This window comes from Megascapheus bottae, chromosome 6 (genome assembly GCF_031878675.1).
Source record: "Megascapheus bottae isolate mThoBot1 chromosome 6, mThoBot2.hap1, whole genome shotgun sequence".
Classification (NCBI taxonomy): domain Eukaryota; kingdom Metazoa; phylum Chordata; class Mammalia; order Rodentia; family Geomyidae; genus Megascapheus; species Megascapheus bottae.
The window spans coordinates 7,797,511-7,814,372 of NC_143514.1; the positions used below are offsets into that span (position 1 = coordinate 7,797,511).

General features: G+C 45.9%; 1 protein-coding gene across 1 annotated transcript in view; it reads right to left on the reverse strand.

The window, feature by feature from the left end:
* Abca4 (ATP binding cassette subfamily A member 4) overlaps nt 1-16,862 on the reverse strand; it is a 100,635-nt gene that overhangs the window by 24,560 nt on the left and 59,213 nt on the right. The window contains exons 26-36 of the mRNA XM_090334226.1: nt 16,194-16,363; nt 13,863-14,040; nt 12,324-12,439; nt 10,896-11,043; nt 7,742-7,865; nt 7,288-7,417; nt 4,794-4,914; nt 4,075-4,137; nt 3,582-3,688; nt 2,633-2,774; nt 196-330 (exon numbers count right to left, since the gene is read on the reverse strand). Coding sequence (XP_090190352.1) covers nt 196-330; nt 2,633-2,774; nt 3,582-3,688; nt 4,075-4,137; nt 4,794-4,914; nt 7,288-7,417; nt 7,742-7,865; nt 10,896-11,043; nt 12,324-12,439; nt 13,863-14,040; nt 16,194-16,363 — 1,434 coding nt within the window. The remainder of the gene's footprint in view (nt 1-195; nt 331-2,632; nt 2,775-3,581; nt 3,689-4,074; nt 4,138-4,793; nt 4,915-7,287; nt 7,418-7,741; nt 7,866-10,895; nt 11,044-12,323; nt 12,440-13,862; nt 14,041-16,193; nt 16,364-16,862) is intronic.

Consider the following 16,862-nt stretch of genomic DNA (forward strand, 5'->3'; position numbering starts at 1 on the left):
CAGGCACAAGACACAGTGCCTGGCTGGAAGTAGTCATTTTTATCAGAGCAAGTACAACTTCCCCAGTGTGAGCTTGTGGCCCCTCAAGAGACTTTCCAGGAACTCACACGTTGGTACCAAACACCAAGGTCCCATGGAGCCACCAAGCAAGGCAGACTTTTCTAAAGTTCCTGACCCTGCAGACCTGTGTCTTACCAGCAGCACCAGTGGTGGGCAGCCGATGAGGGCTATGGCGGTGGAGAGTTTGCGTTTATTGCCCCCACTATATGTGCCGGCCTGGCGGTCTGCATAGAGAGACAGCCCCAGGCTCTGAATACTCCAGTTCACCACCTAGCAAAAAGAAAGAAGTCTCAGTTTGTGAACATTCCACACCTCTCCTGTCCAAGGCTGCGGGCTCTCCCCTCACTCCCCAAGCCCAAACTAAGCTGGCCCATCAGATGCAGCCCCACCCTGGGAAATGGCTTTCAGCCTTACCAAAACAGAGGTAGCAGTTCCTCACTATGTTCTGGACTGTGACTAAGCATGGAAAAGGAAGAGCCCTTGAATGTCCTTGAGAAGATGGTGGAGGGTTCTACCCCTCAATAGAGTCACGCCTGTAGTCTTGAGCATCTAACGCATACTTACAGAGCACCTGGTAGGAACCAGCTCATTCTTGCCCTCGTTATTTTCAGGATAGGGTCTCAGATTAGTTTCTGGCTGGCCTGGACTGCAATCCTGTTTGTGTTTTAGCAGATTGCTTCGATGACAGGTACATGCTGTGGTGCCAAACCATTGCACTTCCTCTGTGTCTGAGGATGGCAGGCATGCACCACTGTACCCAGCCATTGGTTGAGATGGAGGCTTGCAAACTTTCTAATTTATTTATTTTGCCCAGCTTAGCTTCAAGCCAGCTCTTCCTCCAAGTAGCCAGGACTATCAGTACTTCCTTTTCATTTTTATTGATTTAGTTTAGTTTTTTATTTCTTTGTGTGCCAATCCTGGGGCTTAAACTCAGGCCCAGGGTGCTGTCCTGAGCTTTTGTGCTCAGCACTCTTTCACTTGAGTCACAGTTCCACTGCTGGCTTTTTGCTGGTTAACTGGAGATAGGTGGCTCATGGACTTTCCTACCCAGGCTCGATTTGAACTGTGATCCTCAGATCTCAGCCTTCTGAGTATCTAGGATTAAGGGTGTGAACCACTGGCTCCTAGCCTAGTTTTGGTTTTGAATATGTAGAAGGTTAACATGCTTCCGAAGGTCAAAACTCTACAAAAGATGTCTTCCTATCTTCCTTTTACTCTGATTTCCTCTTATTTATCACCAAATCTATTGTTTTCTGGTTTATTTATTTATTTTTTGCCAATCCCAGGCTTGAGCTCAGGACCTGAGCATTGTTTTTGGGTTTTCTCAAGGCTAGAGCTCTACCACTTGAGCCTTAGCACCATTCCAGCTTTTTTCTATGTATGTGGTACTGAAGAATCAAACCTGGGTCTTCATGCATGCTAGACAAGCACTCTACTATTATGCCAAACTCCCAGCCCTGGTTTATCTTTCGTTCATTCTGTTTATAAAGGAAAGCAGCTATGTATAAGCCTTCTTATTTTTTCTTTCTTACATAAAAATAACATTCTATGTGTTCTCTTTTGCATTTTGTGTTTTCATTTAATATTGGGAGTAATCCATATCATTCACAGAGATCTTCCTGGATCTTTTTATTTTCTATGTAGCCCAATAAGATCTTGTTGTATAAATACCTCAGATTATTTAATCAATCGACTCTGCTTAAATGTTTAGATAAAATTCAACATTTCACAGTGAAAAATTCTACATGTGACCTTTTGCATAGACATTTTATACTGTGGCATGTGCATCTGGCAGCGTAAATTCCCACACGTGTGATAGCTGTCTTACAGGATAAACACATTCATGATCTTGCTAGAGACAAGGCAGGGATTGTTAGGCTCTGGTGTTCAGTGCTCTGTCCTAACTTCCAGGTAGTACATGGCACCCAGTAGGAATGTGTTGTGAGAATGGATGGATTGCTCCAGAAAATGCACTCTATAGAAAAGGCTTACCAAGCTCCTCTAGTGTGTGTGTGTGTGTGTGTGTGTGTGTGTGTGTGTGTGTGTGTGTGTGTGTTCTAATGGGGTTTGAACTCAGGCCCTTGCCTAGTTTTTTCACTCAAGGCTGGTGTTCTACCACTTGAGCCACGCCTCCACTATTGGCTTTGTGCTGGTTAAATGGAGATAAAAAATTTTTAGATTTGTCTCCCTAAGCTGACTTTGAAACAGCCTCTTGAATAGCTAGGATTACAGATGTGAATCACTGGTGCCTGGCTCTGCTATACCAAACTTCCTTTTCTTTCTTTCTTTCTTTCCTTTTTTTTTTTTTGGTTGGTCATGGGACTTGAACTCTGGGCTTGGGCATTGTCCCTGAGCTCTTCAGCTCAAGAGTACCATCCTACCTCCCTTGAACCACAGGGCCACTTCCAGTTTTCTAGTGGTTAATTGGAGAGTCTCATGGTCTTTAGTGCCTGGGCTGGCTTTGAACCAGGATCCTCAGATCTCAGCCTCCTGAGTAGCTAGGATTATAAGTGTGAGCCACCAGACCCAGCTTGCCAAACTTTTTCTATAACCACAACAAAGCATACTTTACCCTCTCAATTTCTTCTGCTGGTACACCCCGGAGCCGGGCATAAAGGTAAAGATGTTCTCGGCCTGTGAGCAGGTCATCAATTGCATCAAACTGAGGACAGTAGCCCATCTTTTGATGGACTTCTGAAATATCAGTTAAGATGCTGCAAGAAGAAACAGCAGTTAGAAGGCGGAGAGGCTTCCTCTTCTCTTTCTCTTTCTGATTTAGAGATGCCTGTGACATGTGGAGATCTAAGGACAAGGTTCAAAGCCAGCCCAGGCACAAAAGGACCTAAGACTTAATCCAGTTAACCTCTAGAAAATGGGAAGTGAACTGAAGAGCTCAGGGACAACACCTAGGCCAAGTTCAAGACCAGGACCCACAAAAAAAAAAGCAAAAAAAAAAAAATTGAAAATGTTGGTGCCTAACACTAATGGTCCATTTGTAAGAAAACTCATGAGTATGGTATATGAATGTTTTTGGTAATGTTAAAATGTTTTCTATTTAATAAGTTAATTAAAATGCAGATCAAAAAAAGAACATGACTGATGCTTTTAAAATTTTTTAAATTTTTTTTATTACCGGGGTGAGCCACCATGCCTACACTGCACTTGTTTAACACAGTTGAGTTCTGTTTTCCAGTGGGTTTATGTCTTATTTGTTGATTGATTTATTTTAGTTTTTTGTTTTGCTTTGAGATCGGGTTTCACTATGTAATCTAGGCTGTCCTCAAACTCATAATTCTCCTGCCTCTGCCTCCCAAATGCTGGGAATACAGGCATATGCTACCAGGCTCGGCCTATGTCTTCTAGTTTTCGTTTGTTCTTTTGTTTTTCTCTCTTTCAGGGAGGCTCAATTCTTGGCATGGATCTTTCCAAGTCCCCCTAACTTAGGGTCTGAGGGTCCCTTTTCCTGGGTCAGGACCTGTATGTAAGAGACAGCTTGAGACAGGGAAGGGCAGGGCACTCACCTTTTGCCTGCCACCGTGGCATCACCAGAGGTCACTGTGGTGTCTCCAGTAAGCATCCTGAATGTGGTGGTCTTGCCAGCGCCATTCACTCCCAGTAGACCAAAGCACTAGGAGGAAACAGCTGTCCTCAGGCCTAGGGATGAGCTGGCAGAGGCCTTCCAGACCTGGGCCGTCATTCCAAGGCCACTATTCATGGCTGGTCACATACACGAAACATCTAGTTTCAGCCAGCATGGGCCCCATGCTGCATGTGGAAAACTTAGAATGAAAACAAAAAGACTGAAAAAGACTCTAATAAATAATGTTTTCTATTTATGCATTGAAATGATGCTATTTGACATATATTGGGTAACAAAATATTATTAAAATGAATTTTACCTAGTGTTACTTTTTTCATGTATTTATATTATATCCCCATGTCATGATGGGAGAACAGTGGTGGCTAGTAGCTGGTTTTTGGAAATCCTTTCTTGCTTGCTTACAGGGTACTCACTTCTCCAGGGTGGATTCCAACACACAGCCTGTCTACTGCTGGCCTGGTAGAGCCTGAATACACCTATGAAATCAGAGAAGACAGGCTAAGGACAGAGGCAGGGTTAGAGCAAGGAGAGGAAGCTGAGAGCAAAGGAAAACGTTTTTTTTTTCTTTTTCTTCCAGTAGTGGAGTTTGAACTCTGTGTCTGACACTTCCTAGGCAAGAACTCTTCCATATGAGTTACATGCTTTTGTTCTGTTTCTGGTGGGGTCTCATGCTTTTGCCTGATCCTTCCATTTAAGTCTGCTATGTGGCTAGGATGGAGGCTTGTGCCACCATGCCCAGCTTATTGGTTGAGATGAGGTCTTGGTAACTTGTTTTTGTTTTTGTCTTAGGTGTCCTTGAACCATAATTTTCCCAATTGCCATCACCCAAGTAGTTGGGATTATAGGCATGAGGCACTGCCCCTGGGTACCTAGGTTTGCATGGCATTCAGAGAGGAGCAGTTGGAAAGGACCCACACAATGCAGGTCCACAGTGGTTCTGGAGGTCAGCTGCAGATAGCAGGGGTGATGCATGGAGACCAGATGCCCTTACAATCTGGAGATGTTGATGTCATGTAAATTAGGAATGCAGACTTGATGCAAGACTACTCCACAGGAATAGGACAATCAATATTGTGCCCTCTGTGGAAACCAACGAGCACTTCCAAACTCACACGCCCTCTCCTTCCCTTACCTTGGTTAGTTCATTTAATCTTAAAATATCACTTGTATTTCCCCCACTAATAATTCGTTGTCTCTCTTCGGCCACATCATCATCTTCATCAGTAACGGGCTCCTTGGTGGGTTTGGCAATCCTAGAGGGAGGAAAAGAGACAGGAAAGGAATCGGGTAGGTGTTCAGAATCCTTGGCACTGTCCTTGTCTTTCTTTTCCTTATTTCTTGGCTCTAGGATTTGAACTTGGGGCTTTGTGTTTGCTCAGCTGGATTACTTACTCAGCGGGTGCTCTAGCACTTAAGCCATGCCTCCAGCCTAGCTTTTTTGCTGGTTGTTTTGGGCATGGACTTTTCTACTAGGACTGCTTTGAACTACGATTTTCCACATCTCAGCCTCTTGAGCAAGGATGTAAGGATTGCAAGGTGAGCTATTGGCACCTGGCTGGTGCCGTCATTTTTCTTTATCCTGTCTTCCATTCCCTCACTTCTGTTTCCTCCTTGGACTTTTAAGGCTTCAGTTCCCCAAAGGAATTATAGGGGGCTCTGTGAAAAAGGCCAAGGCCTTGCTCACTCCTGAGGTAGCCCAGGACTCCAGTCTTCCCTCCGTAGCCATGACCTTGGATAAGGCCCTGGGTCTTTCCAAATCTCATCTCCTTCCTTTGCATGAGGAGTGTCTTTCTCATAGGGTTGTGTGATGGTGAACTCCACTCAGTGCTTAGTACAGAGTTACCACTCTCCAACCCACCCAGCCAATCCAACCTCTTCAAAACTGCTGTTGTCTGTCTCCTCATACCCCTAAACATTCCGGGGTCCTCTGTCAGCTGTAAGCTACAGCCTCAGAATCTTAGTGCCCTGTAAAAAGACCCCAACTTCCCATCTGTATACTTGACCATTCTATCTCCCAGCAGTGGCATGGTCTCTTCTTCCTGTCCTCTATATCCTTAAACATAGTCTTTTCTCTGCTCTAATCCTCCTTTCCTCCTTCGCTGGCCACTTGCAGTCCATCACAAAGCCTTGCCTAACATACTTCTCACTATTTATCCAATCCAATCTTTTCTTTTGTCAGTTGTCGGGCTTGGAATCTGGGCCTGAGCACTGTCCCTGAGCTTTTCAGCTCAAGACTACCACCCTACACCTTGAGTCTCAGCACCACTTCTGGTTTTCTAGTGGTTAATTGGAGATAAGAGTCTCACTAACTTTAGTGCCCGGACTGGCTTTGAACCCTGATCCTCAGATCTCAGCCTGTTGAGTAGCTAGGATTACAGGCGTGAGCCACCATGCCCAGCCAATCAAACTTTCTCTCCCTCCTGATGCACCCATCCCTGTGCAGGCCACAATTGTATCTTGCCTGCATATCAACCCAGCTCCTATCTGATTTCCCTAAGTCCAGTCTTGGTAAGGTCCTATCAAACTCTAGATTCAAATGCCCTAGGGGTTCCATGTGGGTCTCAGGCTTGAGTCCAAAGTCACTAAGACAAGGGACCATGACATAATGACCCAGCTGTACTTTTCCCTCCACACTCATCACCTGCCCAGCTGCCCTGAATTCCATCCCGTGCACCAGTCTCACCCTCTATGTTGCCTACCTGCAGGCCAAGAAACCCTTCCATCCTCTTCCCCTTTCTTTCCTCTACTCAAAGCTAATTAGCAATGGGGCCTGATTTGTCTCTTTTCTCATGGGTATATTAACCAGTTCCTAAATACTTTTGCTTCTTTCAATCCTATCATCCAATTTAAAACGAGTGTATAAGCCAGGTGCCCCTGGACTCGAGCCTGTGATCCTAGCAACCTGGGGCAGAGACCAGAAAGATACTGATCTGAAGGAAGTCAGGGAGGAAAAGTCTTCAAGATTCCATTGTAATTAACCCACAAAGGGCTGTGCTGGAGGTGCAGCTCAAAGGATAGAGTGCCAGCTGTGAGCAAGAAAGCTGAGCAAAAGCACAAAAGTTCAAGCTTTGGTTACCTCACAAATACACAAAAGACAAAAAACAAAGCACGAGAAGAAAACAACAAAACAATGAAATGAGCATATGGAATTAAATGGGAAATTGGAACAATACCACTGGAATAATTATAATTTGAGAATTCCCCTAAATCTAGCATGTATTCCTTTTCTTTTCTTTTTTCTTTTCTTCCAGTCCTGGGGCTTGAACTCAGGGCTAGGGTGCTGTCCCTGAGCCCTTTAAATTGTTTAGCTTGTTTGACAAAGCTAGTTCTCCACCACTTAAACCACAACTCCACTTGTAGCTTTTTAAAGATTAATTAGAGATAAGAGTCTTCCTTACTTTTCTGCCTGGACTGACTTTGAACTGTGATCCTTAGATCTCAGCTTCGTGAATGGCTAGGATTACAGGTATGAGCCACAGGCCCCTGGCTTAGCATGCAGATTTTATAAACCATTTCTCCCTATAAAGTGCAGAACACGTTCAGGCCTTGAGAATATAGGATCCGTGATCCAATGGGGCTTCGGAGGAAAGAGACGATGGGTCACCCTTGGATGTGGGAAGCCATACCATCGGGTGAGAAAGAAGTGGCGCTGGATGAGGAGGGTCAGGAGGAAGTAGGCCACCCCTTCCACTGCCATGGCAACCAGGTTCTTCCCAATCAGATTCCACTGGAACGGATTGGAGATGTGCTCCTCTCCTGCAGATGGAGGCAGGAATTAAGTCTCCCCGGCTCACTCTGAAGACCTGGCTACAACCCTAGGCCAGCTGAAGCAGATGTGAGCAAAGGATGAAATAAGATCCAAACACAAGTTGCATCTTGCATCCTTAAGTCAGAATGGGGGGGGGGGAGCCTGCCCCACACCCCTGGGCTTCACAGGACCACCAAGATCTAATTCCTTTCTGGTGGCAGCGCCATGGCAGCCCCATATCTAGATGCCCTCCTGGCCCAGCCCAAGCTGCAGGCCTGCCACAGACACCTTGCTAGCACCTTCCTAGCCTGTGGGTCTCCAAGGTCACTCACCAAACCTAGCATAGACCTCTGTCACAGCCTGGCTCAGTGCCAGGTCAATGAGGCCCCGGCCCAGGCAGAAGTGGGGGAAGATAATGAGCAGCTTCCTCAGCATGGTGTTGAACCTGAGCAGTGTCTGAAACAGAGAAGCATGGCTGTCAGAAGTGGGGACGGAGGCTCTCTGTGCTCTTCTGAGCAGGGGGGTTTGGGCACCCACACAGTGCAGGCCTGACGGGAGTGGGTGGCTGCAGACAGAGATGTCCCCGCAAGGAGGCTGGCCACAGGAGGACTTGAATCAAGCAGGGGGCAGAAGGGTTGACAGGGAATTCAGAAAGTGCCAGAACTAGGCCAGGCAAGTTCTCAGGGCGTAACGAGTCAGTGACCAAGCCTCCCCATAGGTTTCTCGTGAAGAGTGCCAGGCAGCACTTTTTCACATTCACTGTGCCTAGTACTGTGTGGACACTGTGAAGAAGATATACATTGCTTTCCTTAACCCTTAAACACTTGCAAAGCAGTGGCAGTAATCTGTGGAAGAGCCATGGCTGTCTTGTAGACTCCCTGCACCATCGCACAGAGCCCTCTAAGGCTGTTGGTACCAAGGGCCTCAGCAGCTGCCGGGATGGGGCCAGGCACAAAGCACAGGGAGTGTGCCTAGGAGAAGAGCTGTGGAAGGGGTGAGGCTAGCCAAGCTCTGGTGGGCCTGGGTTGCCTACTCCATATGATGATCCCTACCTCACAGCCACTTACCTCTCAATTAGCACTCCTTTGCTCAGGTTTCTTCTTCCTTCAGCCTACCCTTCCCCATTCTTCCCAGATTGCTCCATGCTCCTATGTCTCTCAGCCTCTGAATTTTTATTATCTAGTAGCTAGTTTTCTCAGAAGAAAAGCATGTGTATTTTCCTGCTGCTCACTGCCAGAAGCTTGCCCTTGTTTAGAGAACTTGCTCATGTGGCCCTTTTTCTTTTAAGCCTTCTCAGATTCCCATGGAAAATTCCCCATTTCTATTTTATGACACCACATTCACATTAATCTGCCTGCTCTCTTCACTCATCAGTGATCCCCTGCAAGGCACGTATGAGGTCCCGATTGCTTTTGTGTTTTCCTAAATACCCTGCACAATTGTTAGCTTACAGTAGGTTCTTTGTTATTTAGTACCTGGACTAAAATGTCCAGGCCAAATTCAAGGTGGAAGATTCTCCTTAACCCCTGGCACCCAGCTCCCTGGCCCTTTATTCCCCTTACTCCCTTGACATGCATGAAGTCTTTCACAGCATATTCTGTGGCTTACGTCAGTTTGCTAATCTGACGTGATGGCTTTATGTGAAGGAGCATGCTCAGTAAATGGCTGATGTGGCTGCAGGAAGAGAATGTCTTGACTGGCCTTCAGCTTGCCATGGAATTATTCTGAAGTAACACGTTCTCTGAAGTCTGAGTGAGCGGGCTGTGGACTTGTGATCATCCACGAGCTGCGCTGACCCTGGAGGGCCATATTTTTCACACTCGTGGGGCTGATGGGCTTCATCTCTTGCTTGGTAGCCACAGAAAGACTAACTAGGAATCGATGGGTGTGGCTGCTATGAACTGGGCTTCAGCACAGCTCTGCTTTGTGAAGACGGGCTGGCCAGTGAGGGAAGAAAAGGCCGGCAACACACTTGGAATTCAGGCATATAGGTGTGCCAGGATACTGTGAGGACAGCCTGGCAGAACTCACACAGAAGCTGAGGCTTCTGTGGTTACGGCTCTGAAGACACTGCCCTTTGGTTTGACTCTTTCTCCCTCTCTCTCTGGTCAAGAAGTCAGTGGACCTTATAGCTCATATAGCTGAGTCAGCTATATGAGTCACCATGGTTTTCCAATCCTTTCTGTAGAGTTTACTTGGGTGCAGGACAGTATATATTAGTGTGATTTGTATAAAAATGTGAAGGGGGCTGGGAGTTTGGCCTAGGGGTAGAGTGCTTGCCCAGCATGCACAAAGACCCAGGTTCGATTCCTCGGTACTACATACATAGAAAAAAGCTGGAAATGGTGCTATGGCTCAAGTGGTAGAGCTCTAACCTTGAGAAAGCCCAAGGACAGCACTCAGGCTCTGAGTTCAAGCCCTAGGACTGGCAAAAAAAATGTAGAGGAGGTCAGAAATGTGGCCTAGTGGCAACAATCAGAGCTAATGGTCAATGTAATATTCTTTTAAAAAATGTGGAAGAAATGATATTTTATGAATTTGTTTACATGTCTCCAGAACATATGAAAACTTAAATAAAGTTGTCTATGGAGAAGAGAATTGGGTGAATCAGAAATAGGGGTTGGAAGAATTTTCATTATTATACTTTTTTTTTGGCCAGGCCTGGGGCTTCAACTCAAGGCCTGAGCAAAGTACTTGGGTTTTCTCAAAGCTAGGGCTCTACCACTTGAGTCACAGCACCATTTCCAGCTTTTTTATATATGTGGTGCCGAGGAATCAAACCTGGGTCTTTATGCATGTTAAATGAGCTACTCTACCACTAGGCCAAACTCCCAACCTCATTATTATAACTTTGTATTCATTGTATATTTTGAAATCACTTGAATGTGTTGAGTTGTGTGTGTGTATGTATGTATGTGTATGTGTGTGTAAAACACCTAAAAGGAAACCTCCTTGAAGGAATAAGAAAATAAAAAAGTTGAGTCCTCTAGGTGTCAGTGGTTCACACCTATAATCCTAGCCACTCAGGATGCCGAGATCTGAGGATTTCAGTTCAAAGCCTACCCAAGAAGAAAAGTCCATGAGACTCTCAACTCCAATTAATCACCAAAAATCCAGAAGTGGAGCTGTGGTTCAAGTAGTAGAGTGCTAGCCTTGAACACAAAAGCTCAGGGATAATGTCACGCCCTAAGTTCAAGTCCCAGAACTGGTGAACGTGTGTGTGCATACACACACACATACACACAAGTTAAGTTGGTGGGAAGTCATTTCTATCTCATAGGTTTAAAAACCCTTAACATACCGAGCACTTTTGCTAAGCACATAAATCAGTGAGAAAAGACAAAAGGAAGGAAGAGGAGAAGGATGGAGGGAGCTATGTACATCTGTATAGTGAACATGCCATAAACAATGCTTTCCCAGGCCCTGCTCAACTAGTCCATACTCTCCAGCATCGTATGACTCAAAGGCCGAGGAAGCCATACTCACCTGATTATTCTCAAACAATTCCAGGATGAAGGTGATGGCACTGCTGTTGATGCCGATGAACAGGTTAGCACAAGACAAAGCCACATAAGCTGTGCTGGGGACATCGAACAGGAAGGATGCTGGGTACATCATGGGAATAACTGCCCATCTGTGTGAGATGACATCACTCAGGGGGAAGGTTCCACGTTCAAGTCCATCAGTCAACCCTCTGGATATAATGCATTTCCCCCTCATGTAGAGACAATATGTTGGAACTGGCAGTCCGGGAGCAAAAAGGTATTATATCCCTTGGGTTCTATGTCTCTTTTTCTTCTTTTTTTTTCCCAGTCCTGGAGCTTGAACTGAGGGCCTGGGCACTGTCCTTGGATACTTTTTGCTCAAGGCTAGTGCTGTGCCACTTGAGCCACAGTGTCATTTCTGGATTTTTCTGAAGATGTGGTACCAAGGAATTGAACCCAGATCTACGTGCATGCTAGGTGAGCATCTACCACTAGGTTAGGTTCCTGGCCCTTATCATTTCCATGTTTTACAGATGAGTAAACTGAGGGTTAGTGAAGTGAATTACTCATCCATAGCTAAGCCTGCAGCAAGCGGCGGAACTGGGATAAAGTTGCTGGCTTTGTTCTGCCATGCTGGACTTAATCCCCCTGTGGTCCTCCAGCCTAGCTCAGAAGCTGCTTTCTGGCTGGAGTCTCCTAGGGTGTTTAACTCTTGGCCAGTGTTGGGGCCTGTGTAAGGTCTAGGAGAAATGAAAAGCCCTTCTCTAACTTTCAGGAAACTGGGAGTGGCCTATGCGCATTACAGAGACTTTCTGCCCTAAGGGCAAGAGAAGGAACCCTCCCCCCCATATGTTCTCATCTGTCTGTAAGGGTAACTAGAAAGAAATTTCCCTGCTTAATATTCAGTAAATACCCTGAATGGGACTTTGGGAAGTCAACTGTGGGCCCCCTGAACCCCCCCCCTGCAAAACCATCTCCAGAGTCCAGTCTTCTTTGCACTTCTCTGGGCTTTGGCAGGATAAGGCCACTCTGGTGGTTCCCAACAGGCCAGTACAGATGGAGATTGTGATGGGCAAATTGACCACGGTTGAAACAGAATCAGAGCTAGAGAGGAACTGGAGAGTGAAAGATTTCCAGACCTTGATCAAGACCGTAGTCTTGAATGGTCATAGAAGATTCAGACAAATGGAGTTTCTCCCAGTGTCTCTGAAGGGCCCAGACCTCAGAAACTCTTTCAGTGGTGGTGGAGTAGAAGACAGACAAATTCCTAATTAGCAGCTCAATTTTGCCCTGAATAGAAATGAAATGTGTGCAAAAGCAATCACCACAGGAAGGCCCAGGTTCCCATCAGAAGGCACCACGCTCTCCTGTGATGGCTTTTGGGCATCTCTTCCTTTGATGGCATTAAGTAGTGGCCCAAGTGACTTACCCATACAGCATGAGCAGTGCAACGAGGGCCAGAAGGTTTTGGGGAGACGTGTAGGCCTTCTTCTGAAATGCAACGAAGATACCCACCACCAGCCCTGCGCTCACAGTATAGTTCATCTTGAAGAGAGAAGAAGACAGCGTCACAGAGCCTCTGGGACCCCTGTTTCCAGGGACAGTCGTGAATGGGGCGAGGTCCCCTGCCGCTTTTAGGGTCTAGATGGATTCCACTAGTTGTTCAGACAAGTTCATAATTAGCTAGCAGTGAAGCTATTCTGAGACTCCCCCGCAATACCCCCACCCAGGAACTTCAGTTTGTGTCTTTTAGAAATAATAATGTAAAACTCCACCTGATTTCTCACTTTTAGAAAGAGGGAGAATGAGGCTCACACCTGTAATCCTAGTTACTCAGGAGGCTGAGATCTGAGGATTGAGGTTCAAAGCCAGCCCGGGCACTAAATTCCATGAGACTCTTCTTTCTTTCTTATATGCCACTGCTGGAGCTTGAACTTGGGGCCTCCCATTTTCATATGGAATTATTTGCTCAAGGCTTGTGCTCTACCATTTGTGACACAGCTCTATATTTGGCTTTCTGATGGCTAACTGGGGATATTTAAGAGTCTCACAGACTTTCCTGCTCAGGCTGGCTTTGAACTTTGATCCTCAGATCTCAGCCTCTTGAGTAACTAGGATTACAGGTGTGAGCCACTTACACCTGACCATCAGCATCATTATTAAAGCAACGTGGAGAGGTAATTTGTGATGGCTTCCATCTACTGGTAATTTTATCATGTTGGTCTTAGAAAGTTGAAAAAGTGGGCCAGGAGTTTGGGTGGTAGGGTGCTTGCCTAGCATGCACGAAGACCCGGGTTCGATTCCTCAGTACCACATACGTAGAAAAAAGCTGGAAGTGGTGCTGTAACTCAAGTGGTAAAGCTCTAGCCTTGAGAAAAGTCCAGGGACAGTGCTCAGCACTGCCCGAAAAAGAAAGAAAGAAAAGAAAAAAGTGTCGGCGGGGGGGGGGGGGGGAACTGGGAATATGGCTTAGTGGTAGGGTGCTTGCCTAGCATGCATATAAGGTTCTGGGTTCATTTCCTTAGTTTCAAATAAACAAAATTAAATCATGCACACACACACACACACACACACACACAATCATTATCCTGAAATTCAGATTTAACTGGGTGTTCTCTATGTCTATCTGTCTATCTGGTGACACAGGGTAATAATAATACCCTTTTAGGCTAGTGGGCAGGATTTTAAGAGGGGAATATTGGATGAAGGACCCCTGGGGAGGCAGAGGCCTCAGTGCAGCAATTATTTAGTAGGTCAGAAGTTGTGAAAGAGACTCAGAACGTAGAGGACCCCTAATCAATGGTCAAGCTGTACACCACAGCTTCGGTGTTCAAATCCCTTCCTAAGAAGATGTAAAGGGATAAGCAGATACATGAGGCTGTTGGCCTGGTGCCTTCCAATGGCCATGCAGGAAAGGACCCTCCCTGCCTGGCTCCCCTCTGTCAGAACCCATGCGAGTGCCACTCACAGTGTCCCACAGGAAGCAGGTCAGCCAGTAGGTGGTGGGGCTCACTCCACTGACAAACTGCAGGTGCTTAGCTTTAGTCACTCTCTCCTGGATCAAGTAGAGGACAAAGCTGGCTGGGACGAAGGACATGGCGAAAATCACACAGATGGCAACCACAGCATCCACAGATGTAGTCAGCCTGCAGCAGGGCCAGAGACACAGAGAGGGAGAAGTGAAGAGGAAAGGCAGAAACCAGGGAGGCTACACTGCAGGCTCTGGCCCCTCCTCCTTCACTTCAGCGTCCTACCTTGGAGCGGACAGTGCACAGAATCATCTGAATCAATTGGGGCCGAGGTGAAATGGATATCCTTTACTGTTTTTCTGTTTCTGGAGAAATTTTCTAGGGAATCTTTTTTTTTTAAAAAACAACAACACAGTGCATTTTCTGCCAGCTACCAGTGACTCATACCTGCTATTCAGGAGGTGGAAGTCTGAGAGTCATTGGTTAAAACCAGGCAGAAAGGAAATTCTGCAAAACCTTTATCTCCAATTAACTACCTCTTTGCCCTCCTCCTCCAAAAGCCATAAATGGAGCTGTGGCTCAAGTCGTAGAGCATTAGCCTTAAGCACAAAAGCTCAAGGACAATGCTCAAGCCCTGAGTTCAAGCTCCAGGACTGGCACACACACACACACACACACACACACACACACACGCACACACTACACTTTCTAATTATATTTGTGGTGGTATATAGAGTGATTCTGTATTTATCTCTTGTACTAAATGCTCCTTATTAGGTTTAATAATTTTCTTTTGTCAAAAATAAATGCATTACCTTGTTTAGCCACATTTGGAAGATATGTTCATAACATAAACAAGTAAAAAGGGGAACAGGCCAGTTTTCAGGAGCAGTGTTCTAGACACCCTTCCTGGATCAAAAAGAAGGCATCTGGCTAGCCAGGTAGTAAGGGCTAAATCCAGCCTGACTTTTAGGAGATACAACCAGGTATGGGGGGTGGGGAATCACTCCCTACTGAAGGAGCACTTTTTTTTTTCTCCCAGTCCTGGGCTTGAGCTCAGGGCCTGAGCACTGTCCTTGGGCTTTCTCAAGGCTAGAGCTCTACCACTTGAGCCTCAGCACCACTTCCAGATTTTTCCTATGTATGTGGTACTGAGGACTCGAACTCGGGTCTTCATGCATGCTAGGCAAGCACCCTACCACTAGGCCAAACTCCTGGCCCCTGAAGGAGCACTTTTACTGAGCTCCACAGAGTCACCATAAGTAGTAGCTATGTTTTGATAGCACTCCAGATAGCCATAAGCGCTGAACCACACATGTGTTTATAGGAAATGTCCTAAACTATGAAGGGCTCTAGATAATAAGTTCTTAAAACTTTATAAAATAAATTTTATTCAGTGAACATAGACCATATAAAAAATTCAGTTCTGTGTGTGTGTGTGTGTGTGTGTGTGTGTGTGTGTGTTGTAGCTTGAGGTTTGGGCTTTGTATTCTGTCTTTGGTTTGTTCTGCATAGGGCTGGCATGCCTCTAGTCCAGTTTTTTTGTTTTGTTTTGTTTTTGCCAATCCTGGGCCTTGAGCTCAGGGCCTGGGCAGTGTCCTTGGGCTTTCTCAAGGCTAGGACTCTACCAGTTGAGCCACAGCACAACTTCAGGCTTTTTTCTATGTATGTGGTACTGAGGAATCGAACCTGGGTCTTTGTGCATGATAGGCAAACACTCTACCACTAGGCCAAACTCTTGGCCCTCCAGTTTTTTTTTTTTAATAGTTAATTAGAAATGAAGTCTAATGGACTTTTCTGCCTAGTCTGGCATCAAACCTTGAACCTTAAATCTCAGCCTCTTGAATAGCTAGGATTACAGATATGAGCCTTTGGTGCCCAGCGAGATGCATGTTTTTATTGCTTGAAGCTGTCCTGTATAAGCCTACATCTGAGGAAGGCAAAGATCTGAACAACCAGAAGCAGGGGACCGTGGGAGGAAAAATACCAGAACCTAGAAAATAACAAACCTAGAACCTTCTAGAACCTGGAAGCTAAAAGATTTCCAGAGCCTTCCCTAGCAATCACCTTGTGCACTGGCAAGGGGAATCTTTGTGTCCTCTTCAAGGCCAGATTGCTAGAGCTCAACAGAAACAGCGTAAAATGTAAGTTTATTTCCAGTGGCTGTGATCTTTCCAGAATGGCCACACAGTTTGAACACATAGCATTTGAAAGCGTTATTTCCATGTGTGTCTGATTAAATAGCATTGCCATTGGGACCAGTACTGCAGGGTAGTGAAAATTGTTTCTCATTTCCTAAAGAGGAAGGGGAGAAGAGGGGTGGGGCTTACACAGTGATTTCTGAGAGCTGCTCCTTGGTCAAGTTCAGAGGCTGGCTGATGACCGTGATCCCATGCTCCTCTGGGTTTCTGCCTTTGGGCAGGTTGGCTCGAAGGATGGCATTGTGGGCCACGTTCAGAAAGCTGACTAGGGCATGCCAACCTTTGTTGTTAAACCACACCTAGAGAAAGGATAGAGATGGGCTAGGTTAGGCTGTGTTACAACTTGACATGGGAGAAGGACTCTGATGACAATTGTTTAAAGAAAAAAATCTTGCAACTAGAAAAAGAATGTGGGAAGGAGAAAAAAAGTGGCAGCTGGAAGTGATTCCTGTCTGGATTGCAGCAGCAGCAGGGATGGACTTTAATGAAGCTGGGAACACAAGAATAAAATAACCAGACATATCAGATGCTGGTGGCTCACACATGTAACCCTAGCTACTCATGGTTCAAAGCCAGCCTGGGCAGGAAAGCCCATGACAGTCTTATTACCAATAACCCACTCCCAAAAAGCTGGAAGTGGAGCCGTGGCTCAAGTGGCAGAGCTCTAGCCTCGACAAAAAGAAGCTCAAGAACATTGCTTATGCCCCGAGTTCAAGTCCCAGGACAGGCAAAAAACAAAACAAAACAAAACAAAAACCCAAAACAAAACCCATAAAGTTTTATTTGAGGGAAGACCAT